General features: G+C 42.5%; 1 protein-coding gene across 16 annotated transcripts in view; it reads left to right on the top strand.

The window, feature by feature from the left end:
- ATE1 (arginyltransferase 1) overlaps window positions 1-15,114 on the top strand; it is a 202,045-nt gene that overhangs the window by 115,891 nt on the left and 71,040 nt on the right. Inside the window, exon 12 of one of the 16 annotated variants that reach the window (XM_053309065.1) lies at window positions 6,529-6,547. The exons of 14 other annotated variants lie outside the window; for them this stretch is intronic. Coding sequence is in view for 1 of the 2 variants with exons in the window: in XM_053309062.1 (XP_053165037.1) it covers window positions 6,529-6,551 (23 nt within the window). In the remaining variant the exon portion in view is untranslated. Of the gene's footprint in view, window positions 1-6,528; window positions 6,567-15,114 lie in introns of those variants that run through there. One more of the 16 variants, XM_053309062.1, reaches the window with a different exon arrangement.

A 15,114-nucleotide genomic window follows, 5' to 3' on the forward strand; every position in this document is an offset into this window, starting at 1 on the left:
ATGAAGATGTAAAAATATTATGGGACTTCCAACTACAAACAGACAAACATCTGCCACACAACACACCAGATATCACTGTAGTTGAGAAGAAAGAAAAACAAGTCAAAATAATCGACATAGCAATACCAGGGGATAGCAGAATAGAAGAAAAAGAAATAGAAAAAATCACCAAATACAAAGAGCTACAAATTGAAATTGAAAGGCTGTGGCAGAAGAAGACCAAAATAATCCCAGTGGTGATTGGCGCCCTGGGTGCAGTTCCAAAAGACCTTGAAGAGCACCTCAACACCATAGGGGCCACAGAAATCACCATCAGCCAATTACAAAAAGCAGCTTTACTGGGAACAGCCTATATTCTGCGACGATACCTATAATAACAACAGCAACAACATTGACAATAAAATTCTGGCATCCCAGGTCCTTGGGAAGGACTTGATGTCTGGATAAAACAAACCAGTCAATAACACCTGTCTGACTGTGTAAAATAATAATAAATAATAATAATTCAATTTCTATGCCGCCCTTTTTAATGAGGTCCAGTTTGTACCCCAAGTAACACTGGAATACATTGAATTTGTATCCCCATGCTGATGATTAGGACACTTCCAATTATTTCTGACACTGAAAATACCTTAGGCATGTAGTACATATTAAGCAACTTTGTGTATATTGTCAGTTTCCTTGTGGTGCGTAGGCTGGAGAAAAAGAACTAAATTAGAAATTAAATATATGAAAAGGGTTTTCCTACTCTTGCTATGGCTGAGTTTGGAAGGTTCTTGTTCTATATCTTACAGAGGAAAGAATTGTGTTGATTATTCCCAGCTTTTTACATTTTTGGAACTCACATCTGTTTCTAATTAAGTTTATAAACACTTGAAGGCAATTGAAGTTCATAATCCAGCATGATTCTTGATCATAAAATATATTTAAACAGTAGAGATAGTGCAGTGAACTGTATCCAAACAAATTTGTCAATTCCGCTTCTACTATGTGAAGAAAAATGCTAATAGGTAGGTAAAATTTTGAGTCATTGACCTTGTTAAATAATTTTAGCCATGCTGTAAAATCTAGTAGAGGGCAGAGAACATGATTAGTTAAACCTTGAGTGTGAGTATGTTTCAAGCACAAATATATTCATTCTTGATTCTTGATAATAACTGTTGCTGCTGCTGCTCCTACTCAAAATGGAAATGGAGTGAGGTGTCAGTGTGTTGGTTTTGACTGTTTTAAAGAGTTCATATTCCTTGCAATTTTTCCTCATTGATCTTTTCTTTAAAAAGAAAATTACATGGGAAGAAAACATCAATGTAATGTTTTCCATTTATATGACTTAAGAAGAATAACTCAAAAGTATTTCTGTGAAAGCACACATTATATGGAAAGGTGGCAGTATTGCTTACAAAATTATGGAGCTGTTCTTTGCACTGGGATAAAAGGACGTAACTGATTCCAACCTAATGGTTCTGAATGTGTATACCTGCATGGAAATTGCTCTACAGCATCCTTGTGGAATCATACATTATATTAGCAGTATCCCGTACCGTAAATTTCTGTCACTTTTTCCTGGTGATTTGCTATATTTGGTTTGGTACTGAAGGTTGAGATGTAAATTTGGCATTTTTCTATCTGGAGGCCACACCCAAGAATGTAATATGTGCTTATTCACACAGCATGCTCAACTAAAGCAAAATGCACAATCAATCAAATATATATATATGTGAGCATCAGTTCCCCATTTCCTCTATCCATATGAGCTTGTTGAGGATCATATGTAACAGCTTCCTAAAGGAATCTATTGCTGGCAAAAAGGAGCTACTGGGATTTGTTTCACATGCTGCTTTGTACCTTGCAGGAAGCGCTAGTCCCAGCTATCCCCCTTAAAACTTGACACCTAGCTAGCATGGTCCACATCAAGAATAAACGCAAATGAAAATGTATCAACTATAAATACTACAATTTGGCAGCCAACACACTGGCTCTGTTCAGCTGTCACACTCCGTCATAGTTTAATCATGGTTTAGTGCAATGATCGTAAGCCCTGGGCTCACACACACTTCTCTTCCCTTTCTGCGTGTGGGGAGGACGTTTTCTACTTCTTTTAACCAGTAGTATTTGTCATAACCTCTGAATCTGGCAAATCCAGAATGTTCTAATTACAGTTTGTGAATGGGCCAGGATAGGAAATTGTTATTCAATCCTGCCTTCTTTTCTACTGAAGTAGAAAACTTGCTCCCCTTGCATGTGAAGGAGGAGGGGAAGTATATGCATTTGAGGCTTGCAGTTAACCTGATCAACAGAGGTTAAAGCATGATTTAGCATGATCTCTCATCAAGGTCTCTGTATTTGTGTACCTTCTTGGTTTTTGAATGAGGGCAGTTTGATTTGTATATTTGACCCCTACCTTTTTAAAAATCTGTTTTTTAGCTGATTCAAGATTTTGCCTATTATTATTATTATTATTATTATTATTATTATTATTATTACTTTTATACCACCCTTCCAAAAGGCTCAGGGCGGTTTACATTAAAACACCATTAAAATCAATTAATTAAAAATTATAAAGCATAAAACAATGACTAACAATTAAAAACATTATAAAACAACAATTAAATAATCAAAACAATTTAAAAACAAGTTTTAAAAAGCTGAGAAAGCCTGGTTGAAGAGATGTGTTTTCAGGTTTCTGAAAATTGCCAGAGATGGGGAGGATCGTATCTCAGCAGGGAGCGCATTCTACAATCTTGGGGCAGCAGCCTAGAACACCCGTCTCTGTGTAGCCACCAAACGAGTTGGTGGCAACTGGAGACGGACCTCCTCAAGTGACCTAAGTGGCCGGTGGGGCTCATAGCGAAGAAGACACTCTCTTAAATACCCAGGGCCTAAGCCGTTTAGAGCTTTATAAGTTATAACTAGCACTTTGTATTTTGCCTGGAAACCTATTGGCAGCCAGTGTAACTCCATCAACAAAGGAGTAATGTGGTCTCTCTGCGATGACCCAGAGACCAACCTGGCTGCTGCATTCTGGACCAACTGAAGTTTCCGGACTATGTACAAAGGCAGCCCCATGTAGAGCGCATTACAGAAGTCCAGTCTGGAGGTTACCAACAAATGTACCACTGTTTTGAGGTCATTGATCTCAAGAAACGGGCGCAGATGGCGTATCAGCCGGAGCTGATAGAAAGCACCCCTGGCCACTGCCTCAACCTGAGAAACCAAGGAGAGACGTTGATCCAGAAGTACTCCCAGACTGCGAACCTGTTCCTTTCGGGAAGTGTGACCCCGTCTAGAACAGGCAGATCAAAATTGTCTCTAGAGTTCCGACCCCACACAATAAGTACCTCCGTCTTATCTGGATTCAGCTTCAGTTTATTCTCCCTCATCCAGCCCATTACTACTTCCAGGCAGGCACTTAGGGAGGATATGCCAACTCCTGAAGAAGTTGACATGGAGAAGTAGATCTGTGTGTCATCAGCATGCTGGTAACACCCAGCTCCAAATCCCCTGATGATCTCTCCCAGCGGTTTCATGTAGATGTTAAAAAGCATTGGAGAGAGTATGGAGCCTTGAGGAACACCATACTTAAGCTCAGATTTTGAAGAGCAACAATCTCCAATCGACACCATATGGAATCTGTCCGAGAGGTAGGAGCGGAACCACTGTAGAACAGTGCCTCCCACCCCTAACCCCCTCAGACGTTCCAGAAGGATACTATGGTCGATAGTATCGAAAGCCGCCGAGAGATCCAAGAGGACCAACAGAGTCACACTTCCTCTGTCCATTGCCAATTGGAGATCATCCATCAGGCTGACCAAGGCAGTCTCCACCCCATAGCCCGCCCGAAAACCAGCTTGAAATGGGTCTAGATAATCAGTTTCCTCCAAGACCGCCTGGAGCTTTGAGGCCACCACCCTCTCAATTACCTTGCCCAGCCATGCGAGATTGGAACCTGGCCTATAATTGCTCAACTCTGAGGCATCTAACGCAGGCTTCTTTAGAAGAGGTCTAATAATTGCCTCCTTAAGACAATGAGGCATCCTGCCCTCCCTCAGAGAAGCATTTATGATTTCTAACAGGCTGCCTGCAACAGCCTCCCTGCTAGATAGAACAAGCCATGTTGGACAAGGATCACGAGAACAAGTGGTAGGCCTCGCCGCTCCAAGCAGCTTGTCCACATCATCAGGAGTCACAAACTGAAATTGATCCAGTCGAATCGTATAAGAGGAGTTGTCGGACACCTCCAGTTCAGACATCAAATTAATTGTGGAGTCCCCATCTAGGTCAGCCCAAATCCGAGATATTTTGTCTGCGAAAAATTCATTGAACACACCACAGATGCCTCCAAATTCTGGTTCAAGGGAGAGGGAGCAGATACTAGTCCCTTCACAACCCTGAACAACTCCGCCGGACGTGAACTCGCAGAGGCAATACGGGCAGAAAAGAACCGCTTCTTTGCCACACGTATCGCCTGAGCATAGATCTTTAAATGTGCTCCATGTCGTAATCTGTCGGATTCGAGTCGAGTTTTTCTCCACTTGCGCTCCAGTCGCCTACCTTGCCGCTTCAACCCCTGTACATCTTCCGTATACCAAGGGGCCAATTTTGAAGCAGGTCGGAGGGGACGCTTAGGAGCAATCGTGTCTACTGCCCTGGTGAGCAAGTTGTTCCAGTTCTCAACCAGGTCATCAACAGGATCACCAGCAGAGCCAACATTAAATCCCTCCAAGGCTTCTTGGAATCCTACCAGATCCAGTAACCTCTTCGGGCAGACCATTCTAATAGGCCCCTCACCCCTGTGAAAGCGGAAAGCGGTTGTAAGTCCAACCTTAACCAGATGGTGGTCCGTCCATGACAACAGGGAGATCGTAGGAGTCCCCACTCACGGAACACCACCCTGATCAGAATAAAAGACCAAATCAAGCGTGTGACCTGCAATATGCTTCGATCCAGAGACCGCTTGGGATAGGCCCATAGTCGTCATGGCCGCTATGAACTCCTGAGCTGCCCCGGACAAATTGGTCCCAAAATGAACATTGAAGTCCCCCAGCACCAAAAGTCTGGGAGACTCCAACGCAAGTTCTGCAACCAAGTCCGTGAGCTCAGTAAGGGATTCTGTTGGGCAGCGGGGCGATCGGTACACCAACAGAAGTCCCAATCTATCCCTAGTCCCCAAACTCAAGTACACACATTCGATATGGTCCGATACCCCAACATGGACCCTGGTAAGGGAGATGTTATCCTTATAGACCACAGCCACTCCACCTCCCCGCCCACGTCCCCTCACCTTCTCCTCTACAGAATATCTTGGTGGGAGAAGCTGGGACCAGACTGGACCACTAGCCTCCCCCAACCAAGTCTCAGTAATACACATCCGGTCGGCCCCTTCATCCATGATCAAATCATGGATGAGTTCTGATTTATTCTGGACCGACCTGGCATTGCAGAGGAGCAAGGTAAGGTTATGTGGGATGTTGGCAGTGCTCCCCGAGGTCAAAGAGCTGGCAGGACAGCCGGAAAGGGGAACAGCTATTAGATTTCTGACCACCCTTCCCCTGAAATAGCTTGCTGACCTGCCAGCGTTTCTTCTTCTACTCCCCAACACCACGGGAATAGCTGCCCCACCTTCAACGAAGGCACTCCCTGATTCCCCATCTCCAGACAAACCCACACACATTACAACTTCAACCCAACCTCAGCACAACTTAAACTGATTAAACAGAAGCCCCACTATTGAATGCCTACCTCTATACAAAATGGTTGGACAAAGTGCCCAGCCCTCGCCCTCGTTTCTCCCCCGAAGTGGCTCCCCCAAAGGGGCAACCCCCTTCGGTGTTGCCCCTTCGGAGCAAAGCCTCTCCGCAAGCAGTCCTGGGGGGAGGCAGATGGCAACTGGGGAGAGCAGAAGAGAAGAGGCAGGCTCCCCAGTCTCACACCCTGGGGAAGATGGTACCCTCTACTCCTCTTCTCCAGCAGGCTTCTGAGGGCTGTGGTCCTCAAATAAAGCTGTCCTTTTGCATGTAATCATGGGTAACCTACTTTGGCATTAATGGAAGATGGCTTGCTTATGCTGTTAGTAAGAACTATACACTGAAGTTATGATGAACCACTGCATTCTGCGGTGGTGTGGGGAGGCGCGGCTATAGATAGTGAATCTGTGAATAACGGGCCATTAGGGCAATGGGCACCCATCAGTTTTCCCTAGCATACCCTACTATGCTGCACTATTGCCCACAGGGCCAAAATTAAGCCAAAAATTGTGGGTTTTGCCTCCATTTTGAGCCATAAAATGGCTCCCAATCTCTCCAGCAGATTGTGAGCCCTTTGGGGACAGGGATCCATCTTATTCATTATTTCTCTGTGTAAACCGCCCTGGGGCCATTTTTTTTGAAGGGCGGTATAGAAATCAATCAAATAAATAAATAATAAAATGGAGACTGGAAATTATCTCTGAGGTCATTTCTGGCCACCCCCACCTACAGATACATGGGTTTAACCCCTTGTTCTCAGCTTTTTTTCTTTTTTTCTTTTCAGCGTATACCAAGATCGGGTGCTAATTACTCAGGCACAGATAAACAAAACCATGAGTGCTGGACCTGCGAATAGCAAGGTCCTCCTGTAATTGAATCTGCTCACAGAGAACACCAGAAGCAATACTGTGACTTTTAAACTTTGGTGAGAAGAATTGGGGGTGGGGATGAGTGAGTGAGTATGTGTCACAGAGTCATGTGAGAAAGTAAATTCTTAGTCTAGCAGCAACTTAACGATTCCAGAATATAGTCACTTTCTCCTTAAAGGAGGAGAAAGGGGAAATGAAACAGCATGCTTGTGCACAAGACAGCATATGAGCTGCGTTCTTATCAGCTGCTGCACAAAGGTAGTGACTTGTAGATTTGGACCATAAGTCTTAGAGTTAACTCATGATAAAATGGCTTATCTCTTTGCACTGATAAGCTGGCTAGACCTGCTGCTGGACAAGATCAGCCATCAGAACTTCTGTGGCTTCCTTCTGCCTTTACCATGTCACAACGGTGCCTTGGAGGGGTAGCTGAAGCTACTTGGCCAGAGGTGGGGTTAAGGAGCAAATACAAAACCCCCAGAGATTCACAATGAAAAGAATGCAAGGGATTGCATTTTGGACAAAAATGGAGAAATTATTCAGAACCAGATTAGCAGGAGTGAAACAACGGATCACAGTCTGGAGAGTGCCATATTACAATAACCCCTTGGCGTAATATTCCAGTCTTCAGGCAGAAGGGAAGAATATGGAAGGCAGATTGTACACAAGAGTACACAAGCAATTCAATCTTTCTCTTGCTCCAGGGGTGCCCCATTTATCCTCTCCAAAATAAAGCTCTTTTCGACCAAAGTATGAACACAGGTCCTATATGGAGTTCAACTTGGCATGTACTCTAACTTCTCTAAGGTAGAAGCCTTGCAATCTGAGTTCCTGAGGAACATTTTTCAGATACTCCGGTGTGTGCCTAGTACTGTCCTTCATCTGGAAGCAGGACTGCTTAAAGTAGAGGCCAGAGCATGAATTAATATCTTCGAATTCTGGCTGAAGCTGGTTTTCCACCCTGCAGGTTTAGCTCAATTTGTGCTAAAGGATAGCTATCACTTCAGGTGGAAAAGAGAGCTGGATGAAGGGCTGCATCGTTATGGTTTCTCCCCTTTTGCATTAATAACTCTGGACTATGAGACTGCCAGGGTCAGACAAAGAATATACGATATGGAGCATCAAATTGATCAGGGCTCAATTCCTGTTGGTGTCCATTTGGGCAACCAAGTTCTGAGTTTTAACCCTGCCAGATACCTACACCAGATAATCGTACCAAAATACCGCAGAGCTCTGACACAGGCATAATGCAGTGCTTTGCAATCAGCAGTCTTGGATGGGAGATATCAGAAAATCCCCTACAAAGAATGTACTTGTCTCTGCAAATTGGGAGATTTCGAAACAACGACTTATGTGCTCCTTTATTGTCAATTTTACCAAGATATACGGCATAAACATATAACCCCTTTTTATTAGTTGCCATCCAGGTTGTACAGATTCTTTTTATCTTGACGATATTTTAAATGATCAGAATGACCTGAGATCTTATAATGTGGCTAAATTCTGTTTGATAGCCAGTAAAATCCACCAGGAGTTCATTAAGAATAATTGTTAACTGAACTGTATGCTTAAGTATGTGCTTAATCACTGTATCATAAATCTTTAGATTATGTAGGGGGCGGGTTTTGTTGTAAACTATGCTGGTCTGTGATCGTATTAAAGGAATTGATTGATTGACAATACTCAAGACATGTTACAATACCCCAAATGATCTCCTTCACATCATTTGTAAGTTTCCTTTCAAAATGGCCATAGACTTTGTTTGCTTCCCTGGTGCAGGTAGAGACAAGTTCTTAAGTTATGAGATGCATCCCAGGAGCAATAGTCTTTGAAGTCTGGTATAAGGATCAATTAATTTTTATATTGCTACTCAAGAAGTGTAATGCTGTTACACAAACACAAAGTTGTGGAGACTAATTTGGGTAGGGGTGGGGAATTCCTTTTTGTTGGCATTTATTGGCCAACTTCTTGGCATGTATTGTGTTAATTCATGTCTGTGAGAAGAATTCTGAGAACAGAGTTTTGATAGGGTTTGGCTGAGGTAGGATAGATTACTTGGGCTTGAGCTGTCAGTTTAACTAGATATAAGGTTTATGTTAGGAACTCAGCTGGGAGATAGGTTCTCTCTAGTGAATATTCATATTCATGTACATGTTCATAAGAGCATCTTGGATCTCTTCTGTTAGGAAATGTTGTTTGTCATCCAGACTAGTGTTGTGCTACTACCACAAGAGAACCGGGGCACTCTTAATTAAGTTGTAGTGGTCCATGATGTTGTGGAAGCATTAATGTTAGACCTTCAGCTGCTAACTATGTATGCTACTAGTGCAAGAGCTACTCTGGAATACAGATTCCTTTTTTGCTTCTTGCACTTGCAACAGCATGGCGATGCTGGATATAGCCCGTTTAGCTAATCACTAAAAATTGATTTCAGAGGATTTCTGAGGCTTCATTTTTGTGCATCGTTTGTGTTCATGATCCAACTAGAGAAAGCTTTGTAGCTTGCTGGCCAAATTAAAAGCCTACTTTCATAATATAGCTGTAGTTTGCACATGAGATTATCTAAGTTGATTCCAATTTTAATACTATAATTATAAGCATGATTTATCTTACGCTTGCATTAGTATCTTATATTCTCATACTGTCATTCCCTCAGAAATTTGTTACCTCTCTCTGAGGAAAATGCACATACAGCTTATTGTTGAACTTCATGGTACAAAACTGTACTCAGCTGTTTAAGAACACAGGTAAGTTAAACAAGATAGATGTACAGCAGCATCTAGTACAGGAAATAAAATCTTGGTCCAGGAGCAATGCAAGCCAGAAAGGAATGTTCTTGCAGTATCAGATTTCAGAGTTCAATAAAAACAATGAGATTGAAAAGTAATAACCAGTCCTGAAATATGGTCTCTGTGTGGGTGTTTGTTTAAAGATGAGAGTTGGCGCCAGAACTGTTCAGGTTGCAACTAATATTTTGCCTGAAGGTGTTGTAAATATAAGTCTTTCACTCTTTTTAAAGAAGTTAAACTCACTTTATGGTTTTCTTCCATCCTGGAGCTCAACTTGCAAATGTCCTTTGCAAGGTTTCATAAAGAATAGAAATGGCACACATAAGTGAAAAGGGCTGGCAACAAAAAATTAAAATCCTAATAGGGTGCTATAAAAACATTGGCATCACTTCAGAAAGCTAATGTATTTTTTAAAAAATTGTGAACAAGCAAAAATTGGTGTTTGTGACTTGATTGCATGTAAAGCAAATGTCAGCCATTGTTAATGGAAGAGTAAATTGTATCATGCTGTGCACTGCAGGGAATTGATTCTTCACATTGCTCTTATCATTGTGAGATGCTGCAATCTAGGCTAAATGGATGATTCGTCTAGTAAAACCATTCTTTAGCATATGTATGTCAACATGATGTAGTCAGTGAGACAGTGTTCACAGAGAATAGTATCTTCTAGTGTCTGTAATGTTTTGTCCTAATAGTGAAGAGGTGTGAGAATCCTGTCATCTTTTTTAGTCTGAATTGTTCATGCTGACAGATGCATTTTATGTTGATACCAGAGCTTTTATCGCACAGTAATACAACTATTTCCCACTACTAAAAAGATTGTTTCACAGTAAATGTCCCTGCCTGCAGTACAGTGTAAATTCTCACGTTTGGCCAATCCTCCAGCTACCTGATGAGTGTTTCTTTATTGTATTGACAATAAGGGTTTATGGTGCATTACCTTTTTGCATGTGCATGTGAATTATTTTATGGGGACGCCTTCAAAATGTAATGTGAAGCCTCACATAATAAAATCCTGGTCATCAATGTTTAAAAGAAAAACCCTTCAGTTTATTTTCTTGATTGAAAACCATTGTTTAAGAACATTGTTTAAAAACATTTCTTGTTAAATCTTCCACCAGGGAGAATTTCCTCCCCTATTGTTGTCTTTTCCAGATAGAAAAGGAAAAATAGTTGTAAAAGTGATTTAACTATTTTTTGCAGTTTATCGATAAATAATTAGGTAGGGCAACACCAAGTAAGAGAGTCTGGGAACTGCTTAGACTTAAAGGCTTGGTGTTTGTATTCAGGGGTATTTTTCTCCCCTATTTTTTGGCCATCAGGTCTTCAAAGCAGCTTACAGGATTTTAAAATAACAATTTTAACTGCTTATAAACTACAAAAGGAGGGAACCAAATGTTCTTCTCTTTCATGCTTACTATGGTTGGTCAAGGTGCCCAATCATAGTTGGGCATGATTGTGTTTACCATGGTTTGACAATGTGGTTGAGAGGGTGGTGGTATCTCAGCTCCAGACTGTCTTGGAGGAAGAGGATTATCTGGACCTATTTCAAACTGGCTTTTGGGCAGGCTATGGGATTAAGACAGCCTTGGTTGGCCTGTTGAATGATTTCCAATTAGGAATTGACAGGGGGAGTGTGACTCAGTTGATCCTTATGGATCTCTTGGCAGCTTTCAATACCAGTGACGATGGTATCCTTCTGGGGCAATTCAAGGGGTTGGGAGTAGGAGGCATGGCTTTGCAATAGATCCTCTCCTACCTCTCGGGTAGGTTCCAAATGCTGTCGCTTGGACACTGTTGCTCTTCAAAACAAGAGCTCCGGTATGGAGTCTTTCAAGGCTTCATACTGTCACCAATGCTTTTTAATATCTACATGAAACCCCTGGGAGAGTTTGTTGCAGGGTGTTATCAGTATGCTGACAACACTCAAATCTCTTTCTCCATGTCAACTTCATTATGAAATGGCCTCTGGAAAGAGCAGGTATATAGTCTGGGAGTACATCTGGACCTAAATCTCCCCCTGATTTCTCAGGTTGAGGCCGTGGCCAAGAGTGCTTTCTATCAGCTTCAGCTGATTTACCAGCTGCGTCTGTTGCTGGAGATAAATGACCTTAAAGCAAGGGTGCATATGCTGGTAACATCCAGGCTTGACTTTTGCAATGAGCTTTATGTTGGGCTGCCTTTGTACATAGTTCGGAAACTGCAGTTAGTACAGAATGCGGCAGCCTGGTTGGTCTCCAGGGTTGAGACAAGGAGGAGATCTGGTCTTGTGGTAGCAAGCATGACTTGTCCCCTTAGCTAAGCAGGGTCCTCCCTGGTTGCATATGAATGGGAGACTTGATGTGTGAGCACTGTAAGATATTCCACTTAGGGGACGGAGCCGCTCTGGTTCCAAGTTTCCTTCCTGGAATCTCCAAGATAGGGCTGAGAGAGATTCCTGCCTGCAACCTTGGAGAAGCTGCTGCCAGTCTGTGTAGACAATACTGAGCTAGATGGACCTATGGTCTGACTCAGTATATGGCAACTTCCTATGTTCTTATGTTGCCTGATGAGATCATATTACACCTATTTTAAAAGAAATACACTGGCTGCCAATAAGCTTCTGGGCAAAATATAAATGCTGGTCATTACCTATAAAGTCCTAAATGGCTTGGGTCCGAGGTATTTAAGAGAACGCCTTCTTCCTCATCAACCCCACTGCCTGTTAAGATCATCTGGGGAGGTCCGGTTGCAGACGCCACTGGCTCGGTTGGTGGTTACTTGAAACTGGAGTTGCCCCTAGACTCTGGAACACACTTCCTCATGAAATTAGAGTTTTCCCTTAGCTGAATGTTAAGAAGCACCTAAAAATATACCTGTTTAGTCAAGCTTTTCGTTTATAGTTTTAAAGTTTTGGGGTTTAGAGTTTTATTGTATTTAAATTGTTTTAATAATGTTTTAATGGTTTTATATTGTGAACTGCCCATGAACTTTTTGTATGGGGTGGTATACAAATGTAATAAATAAAATAATAAATAATAATACTGAATATTTTACTGATGCTTTTCACAAAATTTAGTATGGACATTGAAACCTTGAAAACTGTCTTTTCAATGTTATACAAATCTATTTGACCTTGCCTAGGGAGCAAGAGGTTGCTGGTTCGAATCCCCGCTGTTGTGTTTCCCAGACTATGGGAAACACCTATATCAGGCAGAAGCAATATAGGGAGATGCTGAAAGGCATCATCTGATACTGCACAAGAGATGGCAATGCTAAACCCCTTCTGTATTCTACCAAAGAAAACCACATGGCTCTTTGGTTGCGATGGCACAGCTTTCTTTTACTTTATAATCATGATCAGTAGGTTATCTAAGCTACTCGGCAGAAGATTTTTCTGTGACCAGATTCAAACCACTGTGCAACTAGTTGTACAAACCCAAGGGTACTTTGAGTTGGTGTTTTTTTAACAGTATCCCTTCTCCTGCGCCCATTGTGGCACATAGAAAAGTTCTAAAACTGAGGGAAGTTTCAGCAATCGCTTGTAATAGGGGTGTGCAAAACATTTCAACATGGAACTATTTCAACTCAAAATGGGCTGTTTCCAGTATTTCAAAGATGAAACAAAACACCATATAAGTAAAGCGCCTGTTTTGAGTGCAAAACAAAACAACCCTGTTTTGATTAGAAAGGTTTCAATGTTTTAGCGCCATTCTGGAGGCCTGTTTTTCTCTTGCTGATTGGTTTTCTGTCACTGGCTTCTGATTGGCTTGCAATCGCCTTGCTTCTTGGTTGCCTTCTTGGCATACAAATCAAGTATTGTCATAGGCAACTGTACCCCCATTGACTGGGGGGATGGAGGAGGGAGGGGAGCCCAAAAGAAGGGAATTGCAAAGTGTATTCAAAGGGACTAGGAGGCAGAGAGAGCCTTTATAGTGTGCATCTCTTGAAGAGGATACATCAGGAGAGGAGGAAGGAAGGTTTGATTTTGTGGTTTTCCTTTATCAGCACTGAATATAATAAGTTGTGCTCTTCCTGCTATTACTATCTGGTTATACTATCAGAACTTGGGTGCCTTCCTTTCTTGAGTTGTGGTATGTTTTGTTTGTGAGATAGTGTGGCGAGAAATCGACAGTGGCAGCTAGCTAGCTCTCTCACGCACACGTGCTCTCTGTGTGTAATATTTCTTGGTGATTGCTGTGATGAGCTCCATGTCTGGCCTTAAGGCTAACTTGTGCTTCACTCGCTGCTCTGGTCTGCTCTGCATTCTGCATTGCAAGGTGTACTGAGTCAAAATGTGGCTGAAGTCACTCTTTTTGAGCTTGTGGCTATGCTCGCTGCTAAGGGTGCTGCTGTGGCAGGTATGGCAATGCTCGGAAGTAAGGAGTCATAACTGTGTGTGAGAGAGCCACTTGTGCCAGTAATGTTACTGCAGTGCAGGCTCTGTGGCTGGCAGTAGATTCTGGGTCAGTGATTCTTTTTTGGCCATTTTTGGATTGTGTTTGAAATGTGTGTTCTGTGTTGGGAGAGACAGGTGGTGGTGGTGGTGATGATGATTAATTCGATTTCTATACCGCCCTTCCAAAAATGACTCAGGGCGGTTTACACAGAGAAATAATAAATAAATAAGAAAGAAAGAAGGATCCCTGTCCCCAAAGGGCTCACAATCTAAAAAGAAACATAAGACAGACACCAGCAACAGTCACTAGAGGTACTGTGCTGGGGGTAGATAGGGCCAGTTACTCTCCCCCTGCTAAATAAAGAGAGTCACCGCATTAAAAGGTGATCCGTTTGTGAACCGCCCTGAGCCGTATCGGAACGGCGGTATATAAATCTAATAAATAAATAAAATTAAAGATGCCTCTTTGCCATGTTAGCAGATTCCCTTCTATTGAATGCTTCTGCAGTGTTTTTCAAGGCAGGGTTGCAAAATGCATTGCAAATTGCAATGTAAAACTTATATGCGCTATGTGAGTGCAGCTTGTTCCGGCCATAGGGAACAATGGGGAAATTCAAAACACCCCATTGTTCACCATGGGTAGCTAAGGACAGCAAAGTGGGTTGTGTGGTAGGGCATGATAGGTGCTACCTACCACCCAACCCACAAAAGAAGTGGGCAAGCGAGTGATTTAAAAGCAAACTTTAACCTTCCCCCCAAACCCCCATAGGATTTGGGGAAAGATTAAACATTTGTTTAAAATCTCCTGAAACAAAACACAAAATTATTTTCGTGCACATCCCCAGTTTGCAATACGGCACTGGGAGTCTAGTGTTTACAGGAGAAGGAGGAGAACCCCACAGGATGCACACAGTCCCTTTGAAGCATGTGTGGCCTTGACTTGCTCTTGAGACCCTGATTGTGACTTCTGTTGAGAGTGAGCAGCCTAGTCATGCTGACAACTGATGATGATGTCAACTGGGTTGCACCACTTAGCCACAGGAGAGCATGAAACTGTGTGTGATGCTGCAGCAGCCGGAAGATTGCATTGGTGAGGCAGTCAAGGTCTCGGCGTCTGCCCTTATGAGGACCAGAATTAGAGTTCAAGAGATTAGTGGTGGTGGGAGAAGAGGAAAAGCCCTGATGGAGAGCATCCTGTTAGGCGAGAACCTGAGGCTAGGCTCCTGTGAGGAGCCTTTGAATATGAAGGCGCAGCAAGGCAGTACCCTGTATTATAGACTGTAGTAAAAGAAACAGAACTTGTAAGTTACTCCTATTCTGTTCCAGCAAATAAT

Source organism: Hemicordylus capensis, chromosome 3, assembly GCF_027244095.1.
Source record: "Hemicordylus capensis ecotype Gifberg chromosome 3, rHemCap1.1.pri, whole genome shotgun sequence".
NCBI classification, from domain to species: Eukaryota; Metazoa; Chordata; class Lepidosauria; order Squamata; family Cordylidae; genus Hemicordylus; species Hemicordylus capensis.